At 47.3% G+C, this 15,940-nt stretch overlaps 8 protein-coding genes across 8 annotated transcripts; 3 read left to right on the plus strand and 5 right to left on the minus strand.

The window, feature by feature from the left end:
• Positions 1-1,485: 1,485 nt before the first annotated feature.
• N7518_004259 (phosphatase PAP2 family protein) lies at positions 1,486-2,895 on the minus strand (the record flags this gene model as incomplete). Its single annotated transcript, XM_057185186.1, has 2 exons — positions 1,486-2,365; positions 2,474-2,895. The coding sequence occupies 2 exons, from the start codon at positions 2,893-2,895 to the stop codon at positions 1,486-1,488; spliced, it is 1,302 nt and encodes a 433-aa protein (XP_057041956.1).
• A 2,428-nt stretch (positions 2,896-5,323) lies between these two features.
• Positions 5,324-5,728, plus strand: N7518_004260 (uncharacterized protein; the record flags this gene model as incomplete). Its single annotated transcript, XM_057185187.1, has 1 exon — positions 5,324-5,728. One exon carries the CDS (start codon positions 5,324-5,326, stop codon positions 5,726-5,728), a length of 405 nt encoding a protein of 134 aa, XP_057041957.1.
• A 519-nt stretch (positions 5,729-6,247) lies between these two features.
• N7518_004261 (VIT1/CCC1 transporter family protein) lies at positions 6,248-7,198 on the minus strand (the record flags this gene model as incomplete). Its single annotated transcript, XM_057185188.1, has 2 exons — positions 6,248-6,782; positions 6,870-7,198. 2 exons carry the CDS (start codon positions 7,196-7,198, stop codon positions 6,248-6,250), a joined length of 864 nt encoding a protein of 287 aa, XP_057041958.1.
• An 828-nt stretch (positions 7,199-8,026) lies between these two features.
• On the plus strand, positions 8,027-9,784 carry N7518_004262 (uncharacterized protein; the record flags this gene model as incomplete). Its single annotated transcript, XM_057185189.1, has 6 exons — positions 8,027-8,128; positions 8,192-8,827; positions 8,882-8,920; positions 8,978-9,186; positions 9,240-9,389; positions 9,454-9,784. 6 exons carry the CDS (start codon positions 8,027-8,029, stop codon positions 9,782-9,784), a joined length of 1,467 nt encoding a protein of 488 aa, XP_057041959.1.
• A 693-nt stretch (positions 9,785-10,477) lies between these two features.
• N7518_004263 (uncharacterized protein) lies at positions 10,478-10,874 on the minus strand (the record flags this gene model as incomplete). Its single annotated transcript, XM_057185190.1, has 2 exons — positions 10,478-10,589; positions 10,663-10,874. The coding sequence occupies 2 exons, from the start codon at positions 10,872-10,874 to the stop codon at positions 10,478-10,480; spliced, it is 324 nt and encodes a 107-aa protein (XP_057041960.1).
• A 771-nt stretch (positions 10,875-11,645) lies between these two features.
• Positions 11,646-12,083, plus strand: N7518_004264 (uncharacterized protein; the record flags this gene model as incomplete). The annotated part of the gene is made up of 4 exons (XM_057185191.1): positions 11,646-11,742; positions 11,809-11,834; positions 11,916-11,974; positions 12,026-12,083. The coding sequence occupies 4 exons, from the start codon at positions 11,646-11,648 to the stop codon at positions 12,081-12,083; spliced, it is 240 nt and encodes a 79-aa protein (XP_057041961.1).
• A 291-nt stretch (positions 12,084-12,374) lies between these two features.
• On the minus strand, positions 12,375-13,176 carry N7518_004265 (TNT domain-containing protein; the record flags this gene model as incomplete). Its single annotated transcript, XM_057185192.1, has 2 exons — positions 12,375-13,019; positions 13,087-13,176. 2 exons carry the CDS (start codon positions 13,174-13,176, stop codon positions 12,375-12,377), a joined length of 735 nt encoding a protein of 244 aa, XP_057041962.1.
• A 1,380-nt stretch (positions 13,177-14,556) lies between these two features.
• N7518_004266 (GNAT family N-acetyltransferase) lies at positions 14,557-15,396 on the minus strand (the record flags this gene model as incomplete). The annotated part of the gene is made up of 2 exons (XM_057185193.1): positions 14,557-14,816; positions 14,871-15,396. The coding sequence occupies 2 exons, from the start codon at positions 15,394-15,396 to the stop codon at positions 14,557-14,559; spliced, it is 786 nt and encodes a 261-aa protein (XP_057041963.1).
• Between the last annotated feature and the right edge of the window lie 544 nt (positions 15,397-15,940).

Here is a 15,940-nt window from a genome sequence, read left to right on the forward strand (position 1 = left end):
TTACGATGCAGCATTCTTGTACATTTCTTTATGACAAACCCCTATATGAACATTTTATATTCCTATTTGTTCAATTATTTAATACTAGAATACCCAAACAAACCATGTCGACAAGTCCAAACATACGTAAATCTACCCTCTCATATCACGGATAAGCCCGGATACGGTTTCTTTCCTAGCCCTAAAAATAGGGACTTATGCAAGGCCACTAGCTGCTACTTGTAGCAACTGATGATCTGATCCCGTGTGATCGACAGAGTTATTGGCCCGCATGAGAAGCAAGGGCATAACGTCCCGTTCTTATCACACTGGCGGGGTTGCCGGTTCTCCTCACCTCGAACCTGAGAGAATTCGGAAGCTAAGTTGGAGGATGCTGTATACACATACTACACTAGTTACTACAAGATGCGTTTACAATAATAGAACCCAGAAATGTAAATAATGTACAATGATTCATTCATACGCTAGTGATTAAAAATAATGCTAGCAATAGTTACCCAACAGGATCTCACCGCGCCTAGAAGTAATGATAAGAGGTATGCACACGACCCAATCCGGGTCGTGTAGAGGGTGTCACGGGGAGCGTAAATGTAATAGGTTGTCGGATCAGGTACATCCTCGATAGCCAAAGGCAAAGAGAATGGGCGAAGCTCGAGAGCAGGTGGCCTCCGTCAAAAGTAGCTGCCATGAAACTCGAGCTCTGAAAACAAGACCCCAGCTTTCAGCATTCCCCTTCTTTCCTTTCCTCGGATCTTTCCGTGTCGAATCCACACGGGAAGAATCCACATAATATCGACGCCGATCAATCACCTGCCAGGCGGCGTGGACACAGATGGAAGATCGAGACGATCTTTTCAAAAACCCCCATGTGCCGATGCAAAATGTCGTAAAACAGCCAATTCCAGAACCCCTTCTAGTGCACATCAAGTGTGCAGCAAAAAGTGCCGAAACTTTTCATCTCTCCAAAAAAAAACCAGTTTCTTAAGTTCCCAGGCGCCTATGATGAGCGAGCGACACGAAGTAAAAATATTTGTTCATCTGAACGAGCCGAAAGCAAAAAAAAGGTGGCTCGCCCATCTCATAAAGTCGTAGCGAAAGACATGGGTCAGAAAAATAGAGGGGATCGCCCGAGGGCGTCCGAGAATGTGTACAAGGAAGGTTGACAGCGGTGGCGGTGCGGGAAATTGGCGAATGCGGGCAGGTGAACAAGGCCCGGTCCCTTCCGCCACCAGTATTAATATTATAGACGGAGTTGCCAGCCCAAAGTGGGGTAGCGAGGCATGTACAGCCAAAAGGTGAAGAGTACCTTCAGCTCGGGGCGGAAGTACCGCGCGAACCGGAGGTTTTATTAAAACCTTAAGGTGTTGAAGATTGCTCGATGCAGATAATGTTCCCAAACATTGTCGTCAAACATAACGCCGATTCAAAAGTAGTAGATGCAAGAATGGACTGCGCCGAGTGTCATGTGCAAGTGGAGCTCAAGGATTAGCGCCCGGTCTCAATATCGTGATTTGAGGTGAGTGTTTCGCTTTCCCAGTTGTAATGATCGTCCACGGGGCTCAAAGAGCCCGATGAAACGGACGATGAAGAGCCCACGGTCCACTCGTCGCTGTCCAAGTTGAGGTCGCCATCCAGGCTGGCAAGATCATACCCGGACTCGCGGGAAGAGTCACCGACCTCAACATAGTCGTAGTCCCAGCGGAACATCTTATCGGCCTGGACTCGCGGCAGGAATCGAGTCTTGGCATAGTAGAAGGCAACCGTGGCAAGCAGACCACCGCAGACCAGATCAACTGCATAGTGATGCGAAAGATACATGGTAGCCCACCACATCCACAGGGTGTATGTGACCCAGAGGGGCTTCAACCGCGGGAAGACGTGGCTCATGAAGAGTGCTGCCAGTGTGGAATCGGCAGCATGGAGCGAAGGGAATGCACCAAAAACAACAGGGGACTGCTTGAAGCCCGAAGTGTAGAGATCGATACCCAGCAGCTTGTCAATGCGAGCAAGACCAGCCGGATTTCCTTGCATCGAGTAATCGGCTGGGGCCAAACCGTACAGATTTTCATACCAGGGTGGCGAACAGGGGAAAGCCAGCTGAATGAAGACGGCGGTCATGCTAATGTATCCGAGAGTCCGGGCGTACAGAGGTGTAGTTCCCGGGGGGCCGAAGAAGAAAAGGATGAGTGAAACGACGAATGGCGCTCCGTAATGGCAGAGTCCGTAAGGAATCCATGCCAAAATGTCAAGCACCACATTTTGGTGGGCAGATAGAATGTTACTGATGTTGGCACCGTACAGGATGTTTTCCATGGCTGGCAACACTCGGACCCAAATTGCAGGCCGCCAATCGCTTGGAACGAACCTAGAGAAACATGTTAGCGATGTTGAAATCCCAGCTAATTGCTGCTCACGCCACAGGGCCATGGCAAGCGCATATGCTGCAGGAAACACAAGAGAAAGGAAAACTTACTGGCAACCATAGAAGAAGATAAGCCACCCAGCAACGGGAAGGAAAGGCAAGAAGAATTGCCGGGTGATTGGCATCAGGAGGGAGCACAAGAGTCCAGTGGCGATCGCAGTCTTTCCAAGTGGACCAGGAGATTGGATGATTGTCAAGGAGAAAATGCCGATAATGAGGAGCAATAAGTATTGGAAGTCATACAAGGTCCATCGGTGTGCCTGTAAGGATCTGAGGGTGTCGGCGGGCGAGAACGAGGTTTGCAACCTCGATATAGACGAAGCGGGCGAAAGGCGGCTTCGGAGTTTGGACCGGAGCTTGCGACGCATGCGATGTGGTACCAGGAGCTGGAACGAACGCCATGGCACTTGGATTTGAAGCTTTCCAAAGTGATGCTGTGTGCGATCTTTCCATGACGGATAGGAGGCGCTCATGTTTGCGGCGACTCTCCTCCAGGAGGGTCTGGATCACTTTTGGAAAAGGGGTGGTTGAGACTTCAAGGAATTCCGCGGGACGAGACAGAGGGAAGTCGCGTAACGGAAGGAAGTTTATCGTTGGGAAGAAGAGAGGCTCCAGAAAAGGTGAGTTGGGCGCGAATAGGAAGGCGAAGGATCGAGGGGCGTGAGTCCCAGGGAAACTCAGGAGGTCACGTTGACAAGGGTTGGGATGCAAGGAGGAAACGCAACCGAGAGAACCCAGGATAAACAGCACTCGAGAAGACCAAGGAGACCACTTTAGACCCTGAAGCGGAGATATTAAAGAATTAAAGAGGAAAGATGGAGAGAAGGAAGGGAAAGAAAAGAACTGGATCTCACGAAGCCTTGTATTGGTATTACCAGCAGCTAAGTTTTGTGTAATTTTGAATACATGCGTGTAGTGCTACTTTCCCTCTTTCGTAGGTCTATGGCGTCACTATTTGGTTTGGGTTTTATTTTTTCAGGTACGCAACCTGGAAGTCGGTCTTTCTAGCTTGTCCTATTGCAATGCTGACCGGAGCTCTCGGCAGTATTCAATAATACAGTGGACATCCGGTCTGAGGGTTTAACTCGGAAGCCACGGAAGCCACGGAGATCACAATTCTGGGCATATCTCGGACTTTGTAATGCCAATGGTCCGATGTTAGTATGTTCATGCAGAGACTCCGAGACTCCCGAGAACGTCATTTATGGCTTATTTATATTGTATATTTATATTGTATATCGCATAGTTATATAGATATAGATAGCATCTCCTCATATCAACCTCAATGACCTAATTCTGCCTAATTAACTTCAATCGTGATATGTGGTTTGTAAATTACCGACACGAAAATTTCGCAAATTTTCCATATAAGATCCATCGCCAGGCTCTGATTGGCTGTTGCTCCCTTGCCCCCATCCTGAGTCCCGGTATTGAAATCCATCCGACCTCTTTAATTTCGCTTATGCACAACTTGTAACATCTTACCAGTTCAACCGTCGTCCTGGTGATCGAACCAGCTCGCCTCATACGAAGGCAATCGGCCCAACGCCCAACGCCTACTTTGTAGATGCTACTCGTATACTGTATAGGCATTGGCATTGGCATTGGCATTGAGGAAACTCAGCCCCGGTTATGCGGTTGAGCCACACACGATCAGCACTCAACAGTCCTAATTTGACTGACACTATTAGTGCCGTTTTACATGGGGCCAGCGCTTAGATGAGGACGTGCCTTTTCTCAGGGGATACCAACCTCCTGATTTAAACAGCAACCAGTGTACTCCGTACTCCGTACAACCACCTCTGCCGTAGAAAGAGATTACACTATAAAAGACGGGACAGTTGATTGAATATACTTTCCACCCTCGACTCCGCGTTTCAGTATCGCGCGCCCGCAGCCAATTACCCCTTGGCTTCATAATCTAGCGTCAAAGCTCCCTGGGGATTTTACAATAGGCAGTCGCTATTCCGGACTCCGTACTCCGTACAATGCTCCGTATCCCGAGGCTTATTATTACAATATTTTACTCGACTATTGTATTCATCTTTCCATCGAATCTGACAGCGCGCGTTCGTATTCGTATCTGGAGGCGGCTGCCTAGAGTGCCCAAGTGATGTAAGGCTGATGTGTAGAGCTGCGCCACAGATATGAAGTCAACTTGCAGTATCCCCAACCTAAGGTTTTGTTCGCCTTGCTACTAGGCCTTATCGGGATTTGGCTGCAGGTCAAGAATGTAAGATATGTGATCCTACTTGTAACTCACTGCTTCGTTGTCAAGATATGCAAATGCCAGAGACTCGATTTGCGTGCAAAAGCCCTTGGCATTACACAGGCTTACATGTCACATTTAATAGCTCTGGGATTACGCCCGTGCTTATTTGATACGACCGTTTCTGCGTCGTCGATCCTACCAGGCTATCATACTACGTCCCCGCAAACCCGATGCGGTCGGTGGGGGAAAATGACTACATACGCCGTACATTTGCATTTTCCCTCATTTCTTACGACAAAATAAATAAATTATAAAGAGAGCGTTTACATTCTCGTAGCCGTGTGCTGTGCCAAGTATAGGCTACCCTGTAATATGTCAAGGTTGTACATGCGCCGAGCTAATTATACCTCTTTCTCGAGGTCGGCTAAGCGCTTCTCTCGTCATTCATTGCATATGCTGCGGCCACGGAGATGAACAGGATAATAATGGAGGCTTGTGCATTCTGTTCGGCGCTTAGCTTGAGAGTCTGCTGCCTAGATAATTATTCGATATATATACAATGACTATCTTCTTTTTCACTTCAGTCTAAGCCCTCATATCTACCACCCCACGCATCAGGCTACCGGGATACTAGTTTGACGCAAAACTCCAAAAATTTACAGCATATCTTCTCATTTATTGCGTTCAATATGTCGTCCACAGTTTCAATTTATGTCGCCATCAGCGTCAGCGAGGGCGTTTACAAACACTGGGGTGTTTTCATCGATGCACCCCAAGAAGAAGACAAAATTTTCCTCCAGGTGGCGGGTTCTGATGGTCGATTCCGCTATGAGTTGGAAGCAACAGATGTTCGACAATCGGAAAGACTAGTGGAGTTGCTTTTCCTATATGATATGGACGTCACCGAAATCAACTCCATCCAGACAGTCGCTAGTCAAGTCACCGTTCACAATGAGATTCGGGGCTGGAATTGCCAAGACTACGTACTTGATCTTCTGGAGGCACTAGAAAAAGAAGGGATAGTGAACGGCAAGGACGCAGGTTACAAGAAGCAGAAAGATTTACTTCATGGAAAGCAGGAAGGGCTGGCATAGGACGTGTTCTCCTTTCTGATTTGTGATAATTTGCGCCCTGTTATCCTTATTAGATCAGTCTCTTCAGTCAATCATGGCAAGGCGCTTGGGTGGTCTGTGGAAAGGTACCAATGAGTGTCAAAATGATGAATGCCTTGTCCAAAGGCATCACCATAGCAAAAGAGCTCAGCGGCCTGACCTTTCTGGCACTCAACATGGCAGCAATATGTGAAGCTCATTAACGCTATTCTGATGGTTGATAACCCCTGTGGTACGCAGGTGTCGGTTTTTACTCTAATATTAGGACAGACAATATCATGGTGAAACAAGATCCCTGTATGAATTTCCGCTAAATTGTTGCTAGAAACATTGACTGGGAGAAAAACAGCAATTGAGTGACTGAATCAAAGTCCTCATTCAATTTTAGTTTGCAAATCAAGATGAAACCCCTAACGCCAGCCGATGTATCGTTGTAAACCGAGAAAAAGAAAGCCGCCCAGCGCCAACACCGTGAAATAGTAATGAGTCTTCGATGGCCGCTCAGTCATGTTTGTGGTCTTCATGACTATCAGCCAGCATCTGGAAGCCCTTCACCAGCCCCATTGCAGAACCAGCGGCGATACCGCCGACTAGTACCATTTGTATACCTCCAATGACACCCTTGCGGATATTTCGACGACCGCGCCAGCCACTGACAAAGCATGTCTTTACATAGCCGAAGATAAACAGTGCAATGACCATGGTAGCAATGGACCAGCGCAGGGCGATGAAGGCTTCATGGGGTCCGACGAAAAAGTATGGTATGAGAGGAATAAATCCACCGATAAAGTATCCCAAGGCAATTGTAAAGGCACAAACGATAGCTCGAGAGCCCGAGGGCTCGGGCAGAGTGTGGTGGAAGTTCATGAGAAAGGATGGAAGCATAGGAGAGTGAGAAAGATGATTTTTGAGTTGTGCAACCAGTTCAGATGGCAACTCGTAGGGCTCAAAAATGTCGGAGATGGTGTCAGATACAGACGCGGGATCCGTCAAAGTCTGCGTCTCCGTTTCTTTCAATGTAGCTTTGTATGACTCCCTAGGAAGATGTCAGCTGTCAAATCTCCAATAGTTTCCCTAGTATATTTTCATAAGAGGTAGGCGTTCAGGATTTAGGCAGACTTACTCCTCGCTTTTAGCACCTAGATACCCACCGAGTCCCATCGATATCGCTCCTGCGATGAGTTCTGCGAGTCCACCGAAAACAACAATTTTGGTATCGCCCAACGCAGAGAGTCCAGCCGTTAGGGCGAAAGGCACAGTCATGCCGTCGGAAAGACCGATGATGGCATCGGACACGGTGCGACCGTCGAGAATGCGAGACGACCTTCGCTCCGAGTCATTGTGACGGTGTGTGTTGTTCCCTGCCTCGATATCCGGTCGAAGTTGAGCACGAGGGTCCTTTTCATCTTCCGAAGAAGCTCTGCGATCGGGAAGGGGCATATAACTCGACATTGGGCCGAATAGGGAACTGATTAACACGTTGAGTTCGGAGGGATTGAAGACTGAAATGAAACCTTGCAGTATCCCTTGAAGAAGACCTGGGAATGTTTGTTTAAGTGAAAGCGAGGGATACAGCGCGATTAGAGAATCAGCCAGTTAGAGCACGCGATGCAATCATGAGGCTTGCCATGCTTGCAACCTCATATATTGTCAGAGAAGTGATCAGCTCCCACCGTTGACCACAGCCTATCGAGTGACACAGGAAGACAACGTGCTTGGCGTTCCCCTCATGGCCAGGGCACGTGCAACGCTGATTCGAGGAGGTTCAGCTTTGGTATGGGGCCATGTGGGGCCATTAAAGGGACTCCCGCTGCTTAACTTGGGGTGTGGGACCAATCAAAAACGACTATTTCTAATCCAGACCCCTTTCGTCCATGGACTCCGCACGGGCTCACGTGTGAATATAAACTATACCCGTTGCCAGCCCTAAGAGGTTACGGTCGGATATTGCGAGACATTCTGAGGTTAGTGGCAATATCGCTTAGACTTCGTAGTCTGGAAGAGTTTTCACCGCACGTGGGCTACTGGGCATGGTATATCAGGGTTGAAATTAAGTCCGATGATGTTATTTTCTTGAACCCATGAGGAACATTGATATCCAGCTGAGCATGACTTTCACCTCTGAGTCCTCTGACTCTGTGGCAGGTGATAGTGTAGGTAGATGTAGAAGAAATAAGGTAGTTGTAAACATATTTCCTTTCTTCACTTCTTCACTTTTTCTTTTGCTTCTTCGCACTATTCACAAAGGAGCTCACAGCCTCGCGTTGAACAAAAGCAACAATGTTCTTCTACTGGGGCTTCATTATTCTAATGGCTTTGGCCAGTCTTACATCCACTCATCCAACTGGGAATACTCAGGTGTGGGGCCAGCTGCGAGAGAACGTGAGTGGATCGCACAGCATATATAATCCCGAAGAACCAGTTGGCTTATAAGAACACTCCCAGATCAAGCATGTCATCTATCTGACTCTTGAGAACCACTCGTTTGACAACATCGCTGGCTATTGGGACTTCCACCCAGAAATTGACAATCTGCGCAATCTCACCTTTTGCAATGACTACACCAACCCCAATTGGACAGTCTATGGGGAGCCACTAGCAATCTGCGCTGAACCGGATGCAACCGAGGTGCCGCTAAAAGATCCGGACCACAACTTCGGCGGAGTCACCTACGAAATCTTCCGCCAGTGGAACCCGACCAAAGAGGATGTCCCTAATATGGCAGGTTTTATCGAGCGCCAATCGGAGAAGTACAATGCTACCCCTGGAGATTCGGCATTCGTGATCAAGGCCTTGAACCGGAAGAAGACCGCCACTCTGGTGGAGCTGGCAAGCAATTTTGCCTTTTTTGATACATATGATATATATTATTGCAGAAAACTGACTGCCGACCCTACCTTGCAGTTCGCCGAGCACCCGGGTCCCACTAACCCTAATCGACAATTCGCAACCTCCGGCTCATCCTGTGGTTTTGTCGATAACACTGATCAGTCCGCTGGGTTCTGGAACAATGTGACTGGGACTACTTGTGCGGTCTCGATCTTTGAATCGCTCAGCAAGAAAAATATCAGCTGGAAGAATGTGAGATAAGTCTGGTTCCTTTGTACTGACAACTGGCTAAACATTTCTATGTAGTACTACGAGACCGATATCGTCGATGGATTCATGTATAAAGTTAGTACTCCCTGTACTCCTCCAATTGCCAGATCGGTGACTAACGATAATATCAAGTGGGTGCAAGACAACGCAATGGACCGTCTCGTCCATGAGACAGAGCTGTACCATGATCTAGAAGCCGGCACCTTGCCTGCATTCTCCTATCTAAACCCGGAGTGCTGTACAGTTGACTCAATGCATCCTACCAGCAGCATGGCAGCAGGGGAGCAGATGGTCAAGCACTTATATGATGCCCTGCGTCGCTCCAAGTACTGGGACAATGCGTTGGTTCCGTTATCCTCATGTTGAGTGCGGTAATACTAACACTGAAATATAGTGTTTTGATCATCAATTTTGATGAGCACGGTGGATTCGCTGACCATGTCCCCACTCCAGTCAATGTGCCTCAACCCGAAGACGGCATCATCTTCAATGGCACGTCATCAAACCACAATTTTACGTATGACTTTACACGTCTAGGAGTCCGGTATGCATTCTCGTCCCAATTTCAGCTTCACCGTATGAGTATTCGGCTTACCTTCGCATCATAGTGTCCCTGCCTTCATAATCTCACCTTGGGTACCCGCCAACCTCCTCATCCATGATCGAGGTACCATGTATGCCGACGATTCGGCCTACACACACAGCTCAATCCTACATTTTCTACAGGAGTTGTGGGGGCTTGAGGGCTTAAACAACAGAGTTCAGTGGGCCAAGACTTTCGAAACGGCTTTTACCGACAAGCGGCGAGACGATACGCCCAAGACATTGGTTAAGCCGACCTGGTATGGTGGTAGTGGGCAGCCAGAGCCGGAACCGTTCTTCCTTTTGAACCAGGATGAGAGCTACTATGCACGCCGCAAGGCCCAGGCTAAGGCATAAGGGATGAAAGTGGAGAGTTGCTATATTGATAGTGCAATTATGGTGGAATACCAAGCAAATCCTTGAGATTTCGGGCTCGAAGCGGGAATCTCTCGTTCTATGATATCAGCCAGTCTAATGGATTGGAAAGATGCCTACCCAGTACACTTATTCACAGGGTCATCATAATACAATCCAGTCAATTGACACCAACTCAACGCTTAAATTGTCAACATGTAGTACACTGAACAACTTAAACCAGAGGCGATCTCAAAGCAAAGTCGAGTTGAGAGCCCCGTATTGATTTAAATATAATCTGGAATATATGGCGCATAGTGATCGCAGGTTTGAATGGAAAGATCGTATATCAAGACTGGCCTTTACCGAGACGATAAAAAGACCCAGAACTACATTCACTAGTACTATAAGGCTGCATCGACATGTCTACAATTTAAATGACATACATAAGCGGCGGGGCATCAAGAGGGTGGATCCACTCTGATCTTCGATCGGGTAACTTTTTGTGGAAAGGTGGCCGTTTCAGCCTTGAAAGTGGTCATATTAGGGCATCAAATCCATAACTTCTTAGATTCTCGGTGTAGATCCACGAGCGGACAAGTGTTCATTGCGAAAGTTCATTGCGAAACTTGGTGCAGAATGAAGCAGTCTGATGAACCAGAAACACAACCAAGAAGATTATGCAGGTCCGACATATTACTTGCGTTTCTCAGCAACCTTCTGCTCCGACGAAGACGAGCCAGCCATATCCCACAGTCGGCTCTTGTAAGCGGGGAAGGAAGTGTGGTTCCACATGTTGAATAGGACACTATGGGGAAAATATCGGGTCAGCCGTCACGAACAAGCAAGGGCGGAAGAAAACACAGCAAGACGAAACGCACCTCTGGGTCTGATCCTTGTAGGCCTCATCTTTGACCTCCCTTACTTGCACTTTCATGCCGTCCTTGGTGAAAGCTATATTCTTGCGCTCCATCTTTTCGCGCGTATTTTTGCCTACATCTTGCATGATGCTGTAGACGACAAATGCGACCGCGGCGATGATGCCAACAAAGACGAGGAGCAGGATGAGGGGAATGATATTGCGGGCGCCCATGGTGGGGTTTGTTTATCGGTGGTACCGGAGGGTAGTCCGGGGGATTTTTGGGAAAAAAACGAGGCGATAGGTGGAATTAAAAGATGAGAACGGGCGGGGAAAAAAACAATGGACTATATGCCAAGAACGGGTTTCTTGTCGCAAATAGTTGTAGCCTTGGGTCTTTTTCTGGGCACTGTTGCTGCCTGGAGTGGATCTGGATGTTTGTTGCACAAGAATGCTATTTGAATTCCAGCGGGGAAAGGCTGAATATGAGACTCAGGGGGTTTAGACCTTCTAAGGTTGTTTCAACGGTCCTTGGAGTAGACAATGACGTCTGGTTTGAGGGGAAATGGCACGCGTCGTGTGGCTGTGTCCGCTTGTGTGGCTTCCCTGTTAGCCACTTCATTCATGTTTATCGGGAGGCTCCGGCCCGGTCCCGGGGCATTTTTGAGGTTAATTTTAGGCTGACATCTCTGACTAGATGTACTCCGTACGGAGTACATACTTGGACTTAGTCTACTTTGATGGGACGGGTTTGATGTACTTGTCACTAGTATGAAGATCATCTCTATCCCAACATGAACTAAAGCACCCCACTACCTAAAACAGGATGATCGATCTCGATCTCATTTGCGTCATCATGATAGAATTCCAAACTCAACGTAACTAAGCGGTGAATTCTCTATCTGGGGAAGCTCGTTTCTTCGAGAAATCTGTCTGGATGAAGGTCGGGACATTTCTCTACACATTCTAGTTCATACTCCCAGCAGCTCAGCCAAATCCGACGCGATGGCCGACATCCCTTTCATTCCGATCTTCCCCATCTGCTTCCAATGCGGCACTGATCAGAACCCATGCCACTGTAAAGTGGTTGGCCCGACACTCGGTAAGTTCGGTTCCTCATGCAGTGTGAATGGCTGAAAAATGAACCCATGTCTGACGAAATGTACAGGGTTTTTCACTACCGTTGTATCAGCGGTAAGTAAATATAGTATCTTCTCGGGCAACAACATAAAGACTCTCTTGCTTGACTCCAGACTCATGACAACCCTTTTTTAGGTTTTCTGCTATCCGCTATCGATCTTCTGCGGCTGCGGCTTCACTCAAACTGGAAAGGAGTATGTCCCGCTGTCCTGCTACTTCTTGATATCTAGACTAACAGATAATAGCATGCTGGGATACCCTGTCAAGCTAAATCAGAAGATCAGTAATGCCATTCCGTTCTGATATTGCGAGCTAGGCACTTGAGATATACTTGAAAGCTTTTTTATTGCACCTTAACCTTTAATCATTATCTCTTTTTTCCCCATGCGTTTGATAAGGCAAAGTACTTCCGCCCGCATACTTTAAAAACTGTCGAGTTTCTTCGTAGAGTCGCAGGGGATGAATGCTCGAGAGCTTCTGGTGACATTGCGTTTGGATATTAAAACCTTAACTAGCATATACTGTAAGAAAGAGAACCCAATGCGCCAAAATTGATCACCCGTCTTTCTCCATGACATGTATTCCCAAGACTACTTAGGTGGAAGTTTTGTTGGGAGCAGGCAGATAACCCGCAGAGTATTCTTCGGCTTCATCATAGTCTTGCAAATCCAGTCTTATCAAGGCTCCCTCTTCCAATAGATCTGCCACACTAGTCAGAGCCAAAAGCTGGGATCCAAACCCAGGCTGCTCAAACCAAGGCGAAATGGGCCCCAAAAGGACATCAAATTCCTTGGTCACCTGGTAGACATGGTAGTTGTACGGGAAGCTGCTGTTGGTTGGCGCGAACAGATTGGATGGTGGCAGGGATCGCTCGATATATGGAGCTCCAAGAGGTGCCAAGAACTTTCCAAATTCAGACCCGAATCTATCAAGCTTCTGGCCCACGCGGAGTGTAAAATTGCCAAGAATAGACGCATTCGTGGATGTTTGGGCAAATCCGTCGCTGTCTGGATAGATCCAGTAAGCCGTTGGGTCGGAAGCGTTCACGGTCCATTTCTCCAGGAACTCAATTGGGCAGAGCTCGCCGAAGCGGGCGTATGTCTTGAGCTCATTGGAGAGAGGGAAATATCTGGGGAGGACTTTCGGACCAAGTCGTGGGTCACCACAAACAGCAGTAGAGTTCACGTGGGTCACTCCCTTACAGGGGTCGGGGTAACATCTTTTTGGGTAATCCGGCTCCTAAGAAGTATGAGCATTTGAAACTTATATGGCCTGGTACCATGAAAGGGGTCTTAGGACTACTGACCTTGTTTGTAGTGTGCCTGTTAGGAGTGATGAAAGAAGAAGCTTGTGCTAGAGCAACCGAAAGAAGCACGGATATAGTTGAGAGATGCATGGTGAATTATCCTGATAATTTCTCTCTGTGGGTTCACCGAAGAAAGGAAACAGAGCCATTAATATACTAGAATGGCCAAAGGAGCATTGACCTTCCAATCTCGCGATCTACAGCGCTATTCAAATTCTGCGCCTAAGCTATGCAAGCAGATGGGTCTGTCCTACAGTTTTTCTCCCGGGTGTTAGCCACGCGCCTCTTTGAGCTCGCTTCATTCCAATCGGCGGCATTTTTCCCCTTGCTACTCCACCCTATTCTTACCCGATTTGTACGTAGTACTCTGTACTCTGTACAACATACAGGGTCGAATGGAATAGCCTACAATATGTTGAAGGTTTCGCACTCTCCATCCCTCGCAACTCATCCGACCCTGAAAAGATCACAGATATTCTCAGAGTACTGCAGAGTACATAATTTATTGACAATATGAGATCGGAATGCCAGATCCAATCGCTTATTTGAGAGCAAAATTCAATTATGCTGGGAGTATTACTCCGTACTCTATGGACCATTCAAAGAGCCCTAGAAATATGTGGCGTTTGAAAAAGCCAGCTGTGTTAGCTGAGCTCGTAATCCACAAAAACGCAGATGCGCATAGCTTCCTATTTAGGAAAATGAGAAGCAACTGTACGTACGGAAGCACTCCATACCTGCAGGCGCATTAATTTGCTCAATACTCTTCCCAACATCTAGCAAGAATTATTGCTCGCGTTGTTATTACAAGTCATTTGATTGTTATTCCCTTGTCAGCTAGCATTGGTTCGGTTTATTTCACTTGGTTATTTCCATTTGATTTCAAACCGGGCGAATAAGGAGCTAAAGGGCAAAGTAATATGAAACAATCAATAGTCCGTGATCTACGTGCATGAGCATGAATCTATTCGGCCATGAGATTCGAGATCCACACCTTGGCTTGCAAAAGACGATTATTTCCTTCACAGGCTGAAATCTGAGATCGAGTACTCCGTACAAAGTAGAACTTAGCCAATAACTGTATGATACAGAGTGGATCCAACAGTAGTCGCGTGACCAGGGGTACAATTCAGGGACAGAACACTTCTAATCGTTAGGAGAGAAGGGGAATTATCTATCATCAACCTTGCATAGGCAACTGGATGTATCGAATTGACGCATCAGTGACCATATTGGTTAGCATTGAGCTGCAAGCAAATGATCAAACTTGTACGGAGTAGTACTCCGTAAAAGCTGAATCTATTTAGCCAAAGGATTAGACCCGCTACAGGGCCACTTATTTTCTCCCCTGATGTAGGCAGGTGGGCTGCGTTAATTAAAGATCGGAAAGATCATAGAACTATTGATCGAGACTACTCCGCACAACGTACAGTTATTCCTATGCTAAGCCCTGATATTGCTTGATAGTACCTACAAAGCCCCCTTCCATTTCATTACAACAATCGACATCTTCCCTCGTCCCTTGTTTGGGCTTGTCGGAGCCCAGTCCTTGAATGTACCAACCTCCTCAAAGTTGTTCTTCTCAAATACCTTCATGCTCCCTATGTTCCCAACAAAAAAGCTGCCTCTAAGAAGATGAAGGTTCATCCGAGGGATAGCCCAGTCTTGAATGACAGTTCTAACAGCAACACTCATAATTCCTCGGCTGTGTTGAGTAGGAGAAAGGTAGTCTGTTAACATTGTTAGCAATTGACCTCGAGTCTCACTAAGGTGCCCATACATACATCCTATACCCCAGACGATATCCTTGTGCCCCACAGGCAAATCATTATTCTGATTCTGTGCCAGCACAATCTCCGAGCTATTGGGTTGCAGCTCATAGAAAGCATACCGCATCAGTGAAATGTCTCCGATCAAGACATCTTGAAGCGGAGCGCCGGTCGCAGGGTCTCTTTCTGTTACTTTGCGGATACAAATGAAAGGGCATTTATCAAAAAACTCCAGCTCCTCTGGGGAATTTGAACCGTCGCCCTGCTGACTTTGCGTTTCGAATTCTCTTTGCAGAGTAGACAGGACATCCTCGTTTTCTGCTACTTTCGTCTTGACCCAGTCTATGCCGTGCTCAGGCAGAAAAGGGTAGGGTGGCCCCTGTAGCCAGGAGTACACCCGTGGGTCATTAAGGATTTCGGTCATTGCAGCGGATGCCTCCTCGATCTGGTATTCACGGTGTGGAGTGATGATGATGTTTGCACATGGTGCTGGGAGTTGGAGATATGGCTCTTTAGTGAGCGGATTAAAGTGGACAACCATTTTGCAGCCAAGCTAACTGCAAGGCTTCCAAGTGGAATAACTGCACGCTTTATATATGATTGCATTTTAACTGCGCAAAGCTCCTCGAAGTCTTCGTGAGTCACTCGGCAAATGAGAGCTAACCAGTTGTGGCAACACTACAGTTAGCTTGATGTTACCCCTGTATATAATTTTTTCCTCTAATGTCTTGGCTAATTACTGACTATTGATCCTTTGCCGTTCATAAAGTCCGAGTTCGAAGGCAGCTTATTCAGACTCTCTATCCTCGGACGTGACAATGACCGAGAACATCCCGCAGGAACTGCATATTAGGAATGCGAATACAAGCAGCACAGAATAGAACCCGGCGATGAAGTATTGCTAGCTAGCTGGAATCTTGAGGCAGCCAAAGTATACAATATCTGGATGCATTTGTATGTGGATAATGTCAATTAGACAGTCCACTGAGAAGGCAAGAAAAACGCTTCGTTATGTTCTATTATACACGGACCCCACCAAGTGCCACCACCATCTCGAAATGGCATTATACTTCCGGGGTATATGA

Source organism: Penicillium psychrosexuale (genome assembly GCF_028828465.1).
Source record: "Penicillium psychrosexuale strain IBT 29551 chromosome Unknown utg000003l, whole genome shotgun sequence".
In the NCBI taxonomy this organism is placed as follows: Eukaryota; Fungi; Ascomycota; class Eurotiomycetes; order Eurotiales; family Aspergillaceae; genus Penicillium; species Penicillium psychrosexuale.